The sequence below is a fragment of the Urocampus carinirostris genome, chromosome 11, assembly GCF_059441175.1.
Source record: "Urocampus carinirostris isolate Australia breed hairy pipefish chromosome 11, RoL_Ucar_1.0, whole genome shotgun sequence".
In the NCBI taxonomy this organism is placed as follows: domain Eukaryota; kingdom Metazoa; phylum Chordata; class Actinopteri; order Syngnathiformes; family Syngnathidae; genus Urocampus; species Urocampus carinirostris.
The window spans coordinates 39690677-39706032 of NC_142359.1; the positions used below are offsets into that span (position 1 = coordinate 39690677).

The window sequence follows — 15356 nt, forward strand, 5'->3', positions numbered from 1 at the left end:
TGTCTAGATTTGTAATTATCCTGTTTTTACTATTGGACACCTGCAAAGAAGTTTGCTGAGGATGCAAAAGGTTGTTATTTATTTTGACTCTTATGTCGCACTGTTGTTCATTATATTGACTATTATGCGCCATTGACATCATTGTCACAATTCTCCAATCATGTTGCTGTTCTGTGATTTCTATGCCCCTTAGGGCTGATCTGCTTTTTGTAAATTAGGATATTTGACGAAAAAAATTGCTTGTCTGGAAAAGTTTGGAATTTGCATCTTGAGGTTTTTTGGGTTCAGTCATCTGTTCTCCTTGCAAGTTCAAAGTTCATTGTTGTCTTCTCTCTTCATTTTAAGTGCCTACTAAATACAAACTTTAATTAAAAATATTTTAAACTGCCATGTAAAGAATAGCATATGTTGCGAGGGTTGGTAACAAAGTTAATGTTCTTGGAATTTTCTTATACATTTTTTTTTTCAATATTTGGTCTCATCTGTACTGTAACTGAAATATTTATACTGGGGCTGTTTTATTGATACAACAGACGATTCCATTCACTGGAAGAGGTACTTTTGACTATTTGTTTAAGGATGAAAACAATTTTGATTTATTTTTTTTCTTTAAATATATGTAATCGATAAAGATTATATAAATAATTATATATAATTGCTATACAAGAAAACGAAAGTTTTAATAAAGCAAAATAAATCAAATAAACCAGCTCCCAGCAGACAGAAACACCCTGACAGAGAGTCATAAACACAGCCCAGAATCATTGGCTGCTATGACATCTATCAGTGATAAATATATGTTTATATGTATATGTATATGTATATATATATATATATATATATATATATATATATATATATATATATATATATATATATATATATATATATATATATATATATATATATATATATATATATATATATATATATATATATATCTCATCTCATCTCATCAGCTGCACCGCTTATCCTCAGTAGGGTCGTGGGGGTGCTGGAGCCCATCCCAGCAATCATCGGGCAATGGGCAGGGGACACCCTGGAATGGTTGCCAGCCAATCGCAGGGCACACGGGGACAGACAACTCACTCGCTCATTCACACCTAGGGACAATTTGGACCGGCCAATTCACCTGAAATGCATGTTTTTGGAATGTGGGAGGAAACCGGAGTGCCCGGAGGAAACCCACGCAAGCACGGGGAGAACATACAAACTCCGCACAGTAAGGCCAGGAGCTGGATTTGAACCCACTCAGGAGGTTCCCACGACCTCAGAACTGTGCCGCACACGCGCTAACCACTGCGCCGCCGTGCTGCCCATATATATATATATATATATATATATATATATATATATATATATATATATATATATATATATATATATATATCATCTCATCTCATCAGCCGTACCGCTTATCCTCAGTAGGGTCGCGGGGGGGGCTGGAGCCCATCCCAGCCATCTCTGGGCAGTGGGCAGGGGACACCCTGAACTGGTTGCCAGCCAATCGCAGGGCAATATATATATATATATATATATATATATATATATATATATATATATATATATATTTATATATATATATATATACTGTAAATTCCGGATTATAAGCCGCTACTTTTTTCTCAAATGTTCAGCACTGCGGCTTATTCAGTGGAGCGGCTAATTTATGGAATTTTTCTAATGACCACCAGCAGCGCAGGAATTTAAAAGGTAAGGTTAAGACTAGTTGAACACATGCGCCAGGAAAGACTGCAATCTCAGGTTTTGGCATATTTTAAGTGAAGTCAAGGTACATTCCAATATTGAGGATGATACTGAGAAAGATGTCGATGATGGCGATAGTTGTAAGAAGGAAGTTCAAGATGATCTATCGTGAATTTCATATTTACGGGGTGCATTGTTTTCACAGGTATGTTTGATACATTGCGAGCGTGATCCTACTAGCGTGTTGGTACCTTTCAAAGGCACGGTTTGGGATGAAAGCTATATTATTATTATTAAAGCTTTGAAAACTCTCTCGGTGTACTGTCCACTCCACGCATCGCCCCGGTATTGCAGTACCTCCGGGAACGGTGCATTCGCAATGATCGCAGCAAGGCTTTAAGGCTAGGACCTTAGCTTGGCCTTTTGGCTGAGAGTAAGAGTCCCGGCTCCTAGGCTTTGTAGCGTATTATGAACTGACCGATAGCAGATAATGGATAATGAATAAAGAAGATAGATCAATAACCCTTAAAAAAACTTACAGTGTGACCTGGGTCAAACTTGTGACTGTGTCAAAAGTTTTACTGTGGGCGCCCGCGGCTTATACATGATCTGTATAAGAACAAAAGTGTCAAAACGCTCAAAAAATGACGGGTGCGGCTTATAGTCAGGTGTGCCCTATAGTCCGGAATTTACAGTATATATATATATATATATATATATATATATATATATTGCCTATGTGCAGAAAAGTACCTTATTTTATTTATTACTTACTTTGCAGATATTTTGCTGCTAAATGTCATTGCGTGACCTTGTAGATAGTTTTGCCTTTTTATCCTAACATCATTTTTGTCTCACGTTTCTCTTTTAAGTCTTTGTTACATGTTTATTCTGTCGTGCCATGTCTAACATTGTTGTAAACAGTGTTTACTATATTGTTATTAATGACAATAATGAGAATTATAAATTAAAATCATCTATCAACTGTGATTGTGAAGTTTTTGTTAGCTAATTAAGTACTAATAGTTTTGTTGACTCATAATTCATCACATTGAAACAGTAGCTGTCATACAAAATGAAGTGATTTATTATGTAAAGAACCTTTAGAGATTTCAAATGAACCCTCCAAAAGCCCAAAATACTCCCCATAAAATCATCAGCAAAAGCAGGGCGTTTGAACAAAAGTGTAATAAATTGGAGCAATTGTTGCAACAGTTGTAACACATTTAAGAACAGAAGTTTGAATGATCATTCAAAACGTTCAAACACAATAAGTAGTGGGGTCATCTTGGGCTGCTTGGCCACCTCAAGGCCTCAATGAATTCCAGACTCAATTAAACTAGTCACTCGTTACAATTTTTTCAAAAGATTATTTTCTGATTGCATCGGTTTTATTTATTTTTTTTAAATCCTCTTTTTTGGATGATCCAAATATCTTTCCTGAGGTTGTCTCAATCATCAAACAACACCATGATAAAAAATAGTCATTAATGCCACAGCCTGCCCTTCCAAAAAGTCCTGAGGCACTAATCTACTGGAATAGTTACAATTTATTTAGTTTACTCAACAGGGAAAAAACAATGAAATTAAAAGATGAAAAGAAGTCGTAATAATCATTAAATTCACCATTGTAGCACTTAGATGATTATCAAAAGAGTTGGTAGAAGCCCATGCCCTAATGTGCGCACATAACTTGTTGACAAAAAAAGATAACAGGCAAGTTTCCGTTTCAAAACTGCATGATTCAAGTTGGCGCTGTTCTTCCCGGGATGTTTTGTGAGATACTAATAGATATTAGCCATTAAATACGCACATTATAAGAATAGTTTTAAATCACAGGAAGATATTAAGCATTTAAAACAACATTAGAAAGGACTCTTCTTATCCCGGGCCACCATTTCTTTAACCTGCTGTCCTCTGGTAGGTGCTATTATTTATATGGACTTATATCTTGGGCGTGTCTCCAAGCACTACCTTGGAAATATTTCATCTAGTTATCTTATCATTTATCATTCTTTAAAGTCTTTATTCCATGATTATCCTGGAGTTTATTAATAAGATTATTCTACTTCTACTTAAAGTACTGAAATTTCTGTTGTGTATTGCAAAGTTCTTGTATTTAATGAAATAACATTTTATCGATTTATTCAAAATAAACCTTTTAATTTATGTAGTTTTTAGACTTCTACTCATCGGTCAGAGCTGTGATCTCCAATTACTATTTGGTCAATGTTCTTTACTTTCTTTACCTTGAATAATTATGTCAATTCGACCATTCCTGGCTTTTAGTTAAACATGAACGGTAAATGATCAGAACTGTGCTAAATAGTCCTATTGTTCTTAATTAAATCAGTAAAGTAATTTTATTTTCCCAAAAGTGTGAAATGATATTTTTGCCATATCACCCACTCCTAATATATCTATTCAATGGCTTTGCCCTCCAGCAGCACTCAGTAGGAAACTACAACAGAATGAAACAGTTTCAGCATGTACAGTAAGATTGGAGCATTTCAACACTCCCTCTGATACAAAGCCAAAACCACATGTAGCTGCCCAGTGGGAACTCCATGTTCGCTGACACAAAACAGAACGGAAGTGAATGAGATTTTGATTTAATGCATCCTTTACAGAACCCAAGCTGTACAACAAAAAAATATTAGTTGCACATGTCTGCCCAAGACTTCTAATCCTACTCTCTACTGGGACCGCACGAGAATGTCTTTCAAATTGTTTTTCCACTTAGGGAAAAGGGGACATAGTGGACTGATAGACGTCACGGTGTATGTCTGCATAGAATTATTTACTTATTTAATTGTTTTTAGTGAAATAAATTAATTTAATTAAAGCGGAGGCCATCCATGAACCAATTTCAAGAAATTATACCACCAATTGCAGTAGACAGCAGATCCTTGTTTTTATGTTTTGTTATTCGGCCAGATATGAGATAAGTGAATAGCTATAAGTTCCATGTCTAACTGTAAACAACTATATATATATTACACCTACAAACTTAGACAGTCTCCGAGTACTACTTTGTAAATATATTTCATTTTTTATTTGGACAATCTGTTTTGTCTTATTTTTCTCTTTATGTCTTTCAAATCTAACTATAATTCTTCTTCATTTCAATTGCCTTGTTTGGCTTTGTTCAGATCAATACAAATTAGGAACAGGCTTGTTCCAAACTAGGTAAATAGCACTTGAACAAAATTGCGGTTTTCTACTTAGCATGACACTCCAGGGACTTTTGGTGTATTATTGAGTATTGGGTGAAATCTAATATATTGTTAAAGTAACGGTATTCGTGAACATTTTAGTTGCTCTCAGGCTGAAACAACATTTCAAATCTTGAATTGTCTTTATTGTCATTGATATCAATGTTGTTAAATATAGTGAGCAATGAGATTAGACATGGCACTTCAGGGACACTGGGCAAAATACTTTAGAGAGAGAGAAAAAAAAGATAAAAGACTATCAGCATAAAAGGCAGAACATTATTGACAATGCAGTGCTTAGAGACTGGCCTAAGTTATTTATAGATAGATAGATAGATAGATAGATAGATAGATAGATAGATAGATAGATAGATAGATAGATAGATAGATAGATAGATAGATAGATAGATAGATAGATAGATAGATAGATAGATAGATAGATAGATAGATAGATAGATAGATAGATAGATAGATAGATAGATAGATAGATAGATAGATAGATAGATAGATAGATAGATAGATAGATAGATAGATAGATAGATAGATAGATAGATAGATAGATAGATAGATAGATAGATAGATAGATAGATAGATAGATAGATAGATAGATAGATAGATAGATAGATAGATAGATAGATAGATAGATAGATAGATAGATAGATAGATAGATAGATAGATAGATAGATAGATAGATAGATAGATAGATAGATAGATAGATAGATAGATAGATAGATAGATAGATAGATAGATAGATAGATAGATAGATAGATAGATAGATAGATAGATAGATAGATAGATAGATAGATAGATAGATACTTTGTTCATCCCCGAAGGGAATGGTACTAGTTGAAGGTTTGTGAATGGAAATGAATAGTGCCTTGTTACAATAGTCCAATGAAAAAATGTGCAATAAGATATAGCAGCAACAACAACAACAAAATAATTTACAAGGTATACATTTTTACACTTTTATGCAATAACATTTGGCAGCAATAAACAAAAAAGAGAAATAACCCCAAGTGAGAGGCAAAATATGTTTTCACGGGTTTGTGTGCTTGTTTAGGTCTCTGAGCCTATTTGTCCTTGTTTTGAGGGACATATGAGATGGAGGTAAGAGCTCGTCCGGTGATTTTTTTTTTAAATAGTTTTGGGATTGAAAAACCCAAATCACGTCTTGATGAAATCTATAAATGGCAAATGCATGGTACTGCCCCAATGAATGTTTTCCATATTGTATTGTGTGTTAGGATTTCCTGGTTCAAGTTGTCTGAAAAGCTTTGAACACCAATTGACCTGATGCATGATACACAAAATCTCTTAAGATTAAACTTGTTTTCAGAGTAAAAATATGGTCTGCCGGGTCTTTAACAGAAAAAAAGTTCCTTGAAAAAAGATGTTTTCTTCAAAGAAGTAAACACGGCACAAGCATCGACATTGTTTTGCCACGGCTTTTTGGATTTTCTGACTTCTTTTTGCCTTGATTGCCGCGGCAATTGGCTCAGTGCCTGTTTGCCTTAAGAGCAAACCACACGCAATGAGAAAACAATATTTTTAGAGAGATATTTCACTTTCAAGATATTGAAACGACCTTTGAAGTTGTCATGGTCAGTTTGATCACACCACACACTGTAGCAGCATCCAGATAAGCGTCAAAAGAGGGAAAATCATGGACTAATATTGAGCTAATCTCCTTGACTTTTGAACCAGACCTGGTCTTTTCAATATACTTGGGTCAAAATTTGGACTAACCAAATACTTCGAGTGAACTCATTTTTCTGGGTGGTTCGACACAAACAACCCAATCATTTAGGTTATTATAAACAAAATGACCCAGAATGTCATCTTCTGGCTTGTGTCATTATCCAGCCCCGTGTCATTATCAAGCCTCGGTCAAGCTCTTTATCTTGTGCATGTAAGAACGTACATTACTTAGACGTGCTTGGACAAACTCTTGTTTCCCATCTATGTTGGGGTTTCGGTTTGGGATTGGACTGTATTTGAAAAAGGCCTTTTCCAAACTTCACCTTTTTTTACGCTACACTAACAAGAAATGTGGTGACAAGCATAAAGTCGTTTTGACTTCCCTCTTTTCTCCTACCTAATGTTTTTAAAAGTATGTTAAAATCAGTGAAAAAGCACTTAAGATCTTTGAATTCAGTTGGGGGTTTGTTAACCCATACTTGTTAACACATGTTGTACATTTTAAGGACACCTTAAATTACGCACACTTCCTTTCAAATAAAATGTCCCAATTGTGATGTGTTTTCTCTTAAATATTTTTTTTTAAAATGCAGAATATTTATTTACCAAACATTAAAATCTTACACAATGGGTTTTTGTGTGTGTGTGTGTGTGTGTGTTGTTTCCACAAACAACATAGGACAATGGTCAAATCATTTTTGACCAAAACTTATTTTTGCCCCAACTATTGTTAGAGTATGTTGCCAGACACTAAAAAAAAGAACTGGTGAGGAATATGGTGGTCTGTTTTTTTTTTTTTTTTGTTTTTTTGAGAGTAGAATTGGCCCCATGTTCTCCAAGGATCCCTTTTAATTTAGGTTTCAATATTTAGCTTCGATGCAGAGATTAAAGTTAGGATTAGTTTTATTTTAAGGTTGGGTTAAAACCAAATAGCAGGACAAGCAAGGATTAGGTGTGAGCGTGGCTGTGTGCATGTGCGGTTGACACACTGGGCAGCAAGTTGTAACCACCGGCCATAAAACATCTGTCAGCTCATATATCAAAGTCACTGCTAACCAGGCTTATGTCACAACAGATCACCTGCTGGCATCGTATGTCATCAGCACTATGCTGGTAACCTGTTAGTTCACACACTTTAATACACTAGTTACCATCCAGGCTTTATGTCCATGGTTTATTTTACCTATGAACTAAAGTCAACCGGTCCAATACACTCAGCCACCTTGGACAGGGATGGATGGGGAACTCATAATTATTTAACTTAGAGTCCACCTTTTAATGTTGAAAGCAAGATGGATGAATGGGAATGTTGGGAGCTGGGGTCATCAAAAAGAGAAATGAAGTTCGTAAATTCAAGTACAGTGAAAGTGAGGTAAATAAAGTAAATGATTCCAGATGAAGAAGCAGATTAGAAGGTCAAAAGAGTCATCTGAGTGAAGTGCACAACAATCAACCTCACCTTGGGACATCTTGAACCTTATCTGCTTTTCCTGGATGTCCAATCCAATCGAATTGAGATAACGGCCTTTTTTTTTTTTTTTTGCAACGAAAAAGCTCACTTGTATTTTTCTTCCTGAGATTTAGTGTAAGCTTCACCAAATAATCCATGTCTTCTTTGCATGTACAAACCATAAACATGTGCCGTTTATAAACATTATGCAAAAGCTAAGCATTTCCAAAGCCAACGGCTTGCTAAAATGGAAGAAACCGACTAATCTCTTTCAATAATAGATTCAAACAAAATAAAAAGGAAGGTATACACATTAAAGATTTCATTTTCTGTTTTTAATCCCTTAATTTTTAGCAATGCAGAATAAAAAAAAATAAACTTTCTTATTTGTTTCAGATCAGTACCCTGGCTGGCACTGTGGCAGCCAAGTGTGACGTCTAATACAACATCATCCATCTGCCCGTTATTTCTGTTTCTATTGTTTTTCCGGAATTATATCTTCTGATCAGTAATTGATCTCAGAGCTGTTTTTTCACAATTAGGTGTTCTTTCTGTGTGTGTGGTCTTGTTTTTTACATGATTTTTTTAGTTTGAATTAACCTGAAACTTACCATGCTAGAACTTCATATGGACAAAAATTGTGACAGGATAGAATTAATCCAAATGTAAAGACTTAATTTTCTTAAAAGTCCAAAATATATGTTGTAAAATTGAAATACAACAGGGGCTGGCACCCAAAATATTGAAAGAACCACATTGTTTGGAGCTGCAAAAGAGTCAAAAGCGTTATAAAATTGGAAAATGTTAAGAATGTTTGTGCTATCATTTTCATCCTAGAGAAATCATTTAATTTCCCATAATATGCATTTCCAAAAAAGCGTCAGGGAGCAACTAGGGAGCGCAAAAGAGCCGCATGGGGCTTCAGAGTTGCTTTTTGCTGTTCTCCAAAATAAAAAATAAAACAATGCAAAAATCTATTTGAAAATGATTCTTTCCCAGTCTAAGGGGTTGCAATTTACAATTGAAATTGATCCAAGCAAGACCCTTGGGAAGAGTGTGCTTTTCTCTCAAAAGTAAATCGCCTCACGATAAATAGACAGAAGTGATGCTAAAAGTTACCCCTGAAACTTAACGTGATTAAACTCCATCGTTTTTATTGCCACATGATGTTCTTGTAGTTTTTGTCTTTTGGAGGGTTTACGAAACTCAAATGTTGCAGCTGTGCCCCACTGTACCACAACTGCCCAAGATCTGTGGTCGTAACTTGCTCTTGGGGTGTTTTAAATTGCCATTTTATGGGCCTGTAAAGTAGACAGAGCACTGGCTCATGTCTTGTCTCCTCCTTTATGTCCTAATTGCTAACCCTGCTTTGAATCCATGCTGTAGTGGCGATAGGGCATCCAATCAGCCTCTGCAACAGCTGTTCAACATCCGACTCACTTACAGACACAAGCTCAAGTAAAATGACAGCAACAGAAATCTGTTGGGGAATCAAGTCTGGGATCAAATGTTCGGCTTTCAACTTTGACTTAATAACTGATTGGATAAGCAATGACTAAATTTCGTATATAATATGGACTGTAATTTAGTGGACGAATAAATGTGTCTTTATGCAGGACAACTTCACATCAATTGGACTAAAATATACAGTCCAAATCTAGACAAAACATGATACATAGGAATTGATTTTATCTCTAGGGTACAAATAGACTGTTAACTACAGCTAATATTGTTTTTGTTTTTATTTATGATAGTTATAGATAAGTAGACTAATACTTGTCAATGGTGCAAAATGGTTGACAAAAACTTAGATTGGAAAGAGATGACCGCAAGATTCAGTTCGACTCAGTAATAATAGTTTGGTGTAGCCCAATTCCAAGAAATATTATTAATGAACTTGCCAATCCTGTAAATACACCATCACCTTAAGATCTCTCAGTTAAAGACAATTTTGTACGAATCATGCTAGAGGTATGGATCCATTATGTCTGGTTAAAGGGTTCTTTCATATTAAGAAACGGTCTTCTAGTTCAAATCAGTTATTGATTGACATCACTGCACAGAAAAAATAAATATACACACATGATTTTACTCTTCAAATCTGTTTTCGATTGACATTCTCTGAACCTAAAATTCAACATATACTTCTAGGCATTCGATAGCATGTCGTGTTTGTATTAGGTATGCCAACAACTTTGATTAGTCTTCATATTCCATCCCAAAGAAATCCAAGCTCAACAACATCAGCTCATTCCACTCCCTTGAACACGTCCACACGCCTTCCCAAACAGCTCCAGGGGACTCTCCCAATATTTATGCGCAACTTAAAGAAACCCAACCCTCTACCTGCACAAAGGCATGCAAAATCTCTCCTCCCTGCATAGTCTCATTTGTGCAATGTGGCTTTGTGTTGGCAGAAACAAGCTTTTAAATACATCACGCTGCACAGAAAGTAAATATTTATCTTCCGGCCCTTCAAAGTATTTCAAACTTGCCTTTGGTGCCAAGTTCAGTTCATTCAAAAGTTTTTCAAAATCATTCTTCTTTTAATCATTAGTATTATTATTATTATTGTCTCTTCCAATTGTCATGTTTTGTTAAATTAATCTTCCTACCGTAATAAAGGTAACCATAGCATCGGCCGGTTCGTATCCAACAGAGTCGACATGAAGGTGATTTGATCCTTGGACAGAATACTTCGCCAAAAACTTCTATCTCTCCAGAGAGGGCTGCAGCATGTCTGCACAGCACCACAGCCACACGGGTTTTGGAAGGAAGGAGAGGATCAGGGTGTGCGTAATGCTTGCTCTCTCGCCTGCACCCCCCCCCCCCCCCCCCCCGTTCTCACCCCCTTCCAACATAATCTATACACACACTCTCTGAGGCAGGACAGATGGCTCTCGGTGCATGTCGCTGCAAATGAACGTAGCTAAGGACCTGGAGGAGGACTTTGGATTCGGAGGGGCATTTCTCTGAAGCTGATATATTGTGGGGCGAGTCAAAATCATCTGGTTGTGTTAGAAAGGAACGATTACAAACCATTTAGAAAAATGACTGACTATGGCGACAAATCTTCTTGGGGTCTTGCATGTTTCTGTCACTACTGCAGACGTTTCCCTCTTGTGTTCCATACAACAGAGTGTGACAAAGATAGAGTTTCACTTGGCGTCCTCGCCAAAAGTTTTGCAGAAGTATCTTTTGGAACGAGCGACGATCGCAATCGCCAAAGACCGAAGGTTTATTGTGTAGGAATGTCACTGTTCCACAGAACGGTATATTCTTGCCTTGGTGGCCCGAGGTGAGTCAGAAGTCCTCAGGTAGATTTGGAGATGAGATGATAAAATTTTCATAACGCATGACTGAAATCTTTTCTCACTTTCCAGATTTGGAATTTGCTTGTTAACACGAATGTAAATATATACCCCTTTTCAGAATGAATAACAGTAGAACCCCAGGATCCAATCTTAATCCGTTCTGAGGTGGGAATTGCAAAGAAAAAATGTTCTTTGCCCGCATGTTGGTTTAAGATCAGGTAATTGTTTAATTGTAATCCTGTGCAGTCCTTTGAGACATTTTTGTGATTAAGGGCAATATCAATAAATGTGACTTGACTTGACTTACTGTATATTGCGGGGGATAGAAACCTATGGTAATTAGCATATCCCCAGTAAAAACATTAAAATAATAAAATGACATATTCTAAATCAGGGATCGGGAACCCTTTTGACCCAAAGAGCCGTAATAGCAAAATATTTAGATTTTTTTTGGGAGAGCCATACCATATATTTTGCGACAAAATTCAACACAACCGCCAAATCCACTTTCCAGACAAAAGCTGATTTTTTAGCACTTTTTATTTCTCTTTATGATGTTAGATGATTTTTCAACATTTATGAAATAGTAATAATGCCACAGCCTGTGTCCCACATCAACAAATATACCACTTTAAATGTCTCTCCCTCCCAGAGTTACTTGAGAGCATTGAGGCTCATTTTGACCTTATTTTTTGGGGGGGTTAATAATGTTTCTAAACAAGGTGCAAACAGAGTCCTTTTTTAAATAAGTCCCCAAAAAACTGAAAACGAAAAGTTTACGGATATATTCCTTGCACTGGGCACGTGTGAGAGAATGGGTCACAAGCTGTGTTGCCTAGCTCCGCCCACACCTAACACTCACCCTATTCGATTGTTCTGTTCTTTAGTGTGTTTTTATCATAAAGTGATTCAAAAGTGAACATACAAACTTCGCCAAGTTTTTAGGACACACAAAATTATCTGTTGCTGATGTCGTATACCGGGGGAATGCTGTAAGTAGGGGCCAAACAAACAACACTGGAAAGTCAAAATATAGTAAATGAATCCCGGGTGTCTACTGTAATTAGTTTTATCATTTGTTTTTGTGCTTCAAAGTCAAGGTCTAAGATGACCCACGTGAAAACTCTACGTAGCCTCGAACTGGACTTTATACAGTTTGTAATAGAATTCAGCCTTGTTGCTAGGAAATCAATGTCGAAGTAAAAAACAAGAAGTCATGTGATACTAAAGATACTCAATAATGTACTGCACATAAATACAACAACATACGTTCTCCTGAGGGGTCATAGTATATATATTTTTTTCCATGGCAAAGCAGTGTCCTGTTTTTCTGCGCCATCACTGTAGCGTGTGTTGCATCTTTAATGTCCACAATGGCAGCACTTTTCTTCACGCAGCTTCCTCGTGCTTTTTCTCATGACACCGGGCGGAGTAATTATTTTCTTGGACCAAAGTGAAATCATCAAATATGCAAGGCAGCAACTTTGGGTGTTGGAGCGAGTTTTACATGGATGACGTGAAAGAGGACAGGAAAAGACAAGTCAGCTGACGGATAGAATTATGACTCAGAATAGCTGACGTTATAAAAGTTACCCATTTTAAGCTATGGCATGTGTGTTTTAGGGATGTAACAATATTCATGTCATATTGTAAGAACACGAACCACAATACAATTGTTTAACATGCCATTTTGTTTCTGTGCAAGCTTAATTTGTTCAAACAGTTCCGATAATATTAACATACATCTAAACGTGGTACCCTTAAGGGTTTCCCCTTGAGGACAAATGAGGTGCCCTTGACCTGTTTTTAAAATAGCTTTTAGTATATGCCTGAGTCTATAAAATCCTATTTCTGATAATTAACTTGGTAATAACATATTAACAACATATTATAACATAATAAATTGAAGTGCATATCAAACTGGGTGCCCTCTGCGCTAATTAGTAACAAATGTTGCTCTTCGCTTGAAAAAGGTTGGACATCCCTGATCTAAAGTCACTGGTGTGATTGGTAAAAATGGCGTCTAACATTTTAAATTATATAATAGTCTCAAGCTCACAATTTTGAAGATTTAGTTGTTGTTGTTTTTTTAATATTTAAAATTGAATACTCTTATGTCAAATCCCTTGTTTATTGTGGTAAATAGAGACCAAACACCCTGCTATATGCAAAAATCCGCAAAATAGCCTCAACCTATTATTAACATCCGCACTGCTATTTGATAGCAACAGTCGACTTGGGATGATGGACAATGGGCAAACGGGTGCTGTTCATTTTAGGTGGAAAGACGGACAGCAATAGTCGGTAATGGCTGTACGAGTGCAGTCAATTTCAGGCGGATTCAAACAAACGCGAAAAAAATAGCCGCCATGACTGACAAATATAGGCTCTGCCGGTCCTCGCTCGCAACAATATACGATTGGAGGTAGTGGAACAATCACAGTTCACTTTTTTCCCATAAATTGTCAAAATTATGGACTACCAGCTGTGTTTTACATCTGAAATCCTTTTTTTAGAACTTGATCACAACCAGATGCACGCAAAATAGCAAGTGTACTCAATTTTTATGTATTTCAGACTGACTGAGTCAAATTTTTAGTCTTAGGGCCCACCCGGTCTTTATTCCCCAACGCTTTACACTTCGGTCTGACAACCAGGTGCATTAAAACTCATCATGCAACAGTCCGCCCGACAATTCATGGCTAAGTATCAAGTATCCCTACTACGTATATGCTGCTTCTTGTAAATAAATATTTGATGCAAAAAATACTGGACCACCAACGCTTACTCAGGCAATAAATATATTCACGTGGATACCTCTCAGCACCTTAAATAGGTAGAGCAGGGTGAACACAAACCAAAACCAGGGAAAATCTTGTGTGAAAAAATAATAATTATGATAGACCCTTGTCTAGCACATGCGATTATAAACCGTAAGGTTTAGTTTTCACTGATAAATGAGGTAATGAGAACAATGCCACCTGCAAACTGCAAATATTGCAGCTGGATAATTAAACAAGTAAACAAATGCTACACCGCACCGCAAAAGAGGATGACAAATGAAAAGGAAACATGTTTGCAGAGCGAGAAAGGATAGAAAACTTGATTTTGGTTACAGGAGGGCTGGGGTTCTTCCCTGCATTTTTCAGTGGAACACCGTTTATGATTATCAGAGCAGAACATTGCATAATTTATCTCGCACTCACTGGGAGTTAAAAGCTTGAAGACAGAATTGTGGATGGAGGGAAGCTAGTAATGTACAGATGAAATGTAGATATTCTAGAATTTATCCATCCATCCACCCATCCATTATCTGTACCGCTTATCCTCAGTAGGGACGCGGGGGCGCTGGAGCCCATCCCAGCTATCTTCGGGCAGTGGGCAGGGGACACCCTGAACCGGTTGCCAGCCAATCGCAGGGCACACAAGGACAGACGATTCGCTCGCTCATTTACACCCAGGGAGAATTTGGACCGGCCAATTAACCTGACATGCATGTTCTTGGAATGTGGGAGGAAACCGGAGTGTCTGGAGGAGACCCACGCAAGCACGGGGAGAAAATGCAAACACCACAAGTAGGTTTGATCTCACGACCTCAGAACTCTGCCGAACACGCGTTTACCACTGCGCTGCCGTGTTGCCCATTCTTGAATTCATTCAGCCTTAAATATTCTTGAACTTAATGCTAAAATGCTTCCAATCACAGATGTAACAGAAGAGCCATCAATCTCTCGACGGAAGAGCTTTATACAAGTTTCTAAATTTGCATTTGACGCGTCCGACCTGTCACCATATGTCAATTATGCGCACAGTTGACGTGTGAAGGCGCAAAAACATCACGACAAAGGAATGCGCTGACGACAAGACGGTGATTAAGCATCTGCTGCTACTTGAACCTGACATGATACAACAGGGATGCCTTCGCTGACTTGATAATAGAGCAGAAACTGTTATACTTGCTACTTTGCA

The 15356-nt window shown here is 36.9% G+C and overlaps 1 protein-coding gene across 1 annotated transcript in view; it reads right to left on the reverse strand.

Annotated features, from left to right (window-relative positions):
• ntf3 (neurotrophin 3) overlaps window positions 1–10831 on the reverse strand; it is a 30557-nt gene extending 19726 nt beyond the window's left edge. The window contains exon 1 of the mRNA XM_088347178.1: window positions 10689–10831. Coding sequence (XP_088203304.1) covers window positions 10689–10706 — 18 coding nt within the window. The 5' untranslated portion in view covers window positions 10707–10831. The remainder of the gene's footprint in view (window positions 1–10688) is intronic.
• Window positions 10832–15356: the final 4525 nt, after the last annotated feature.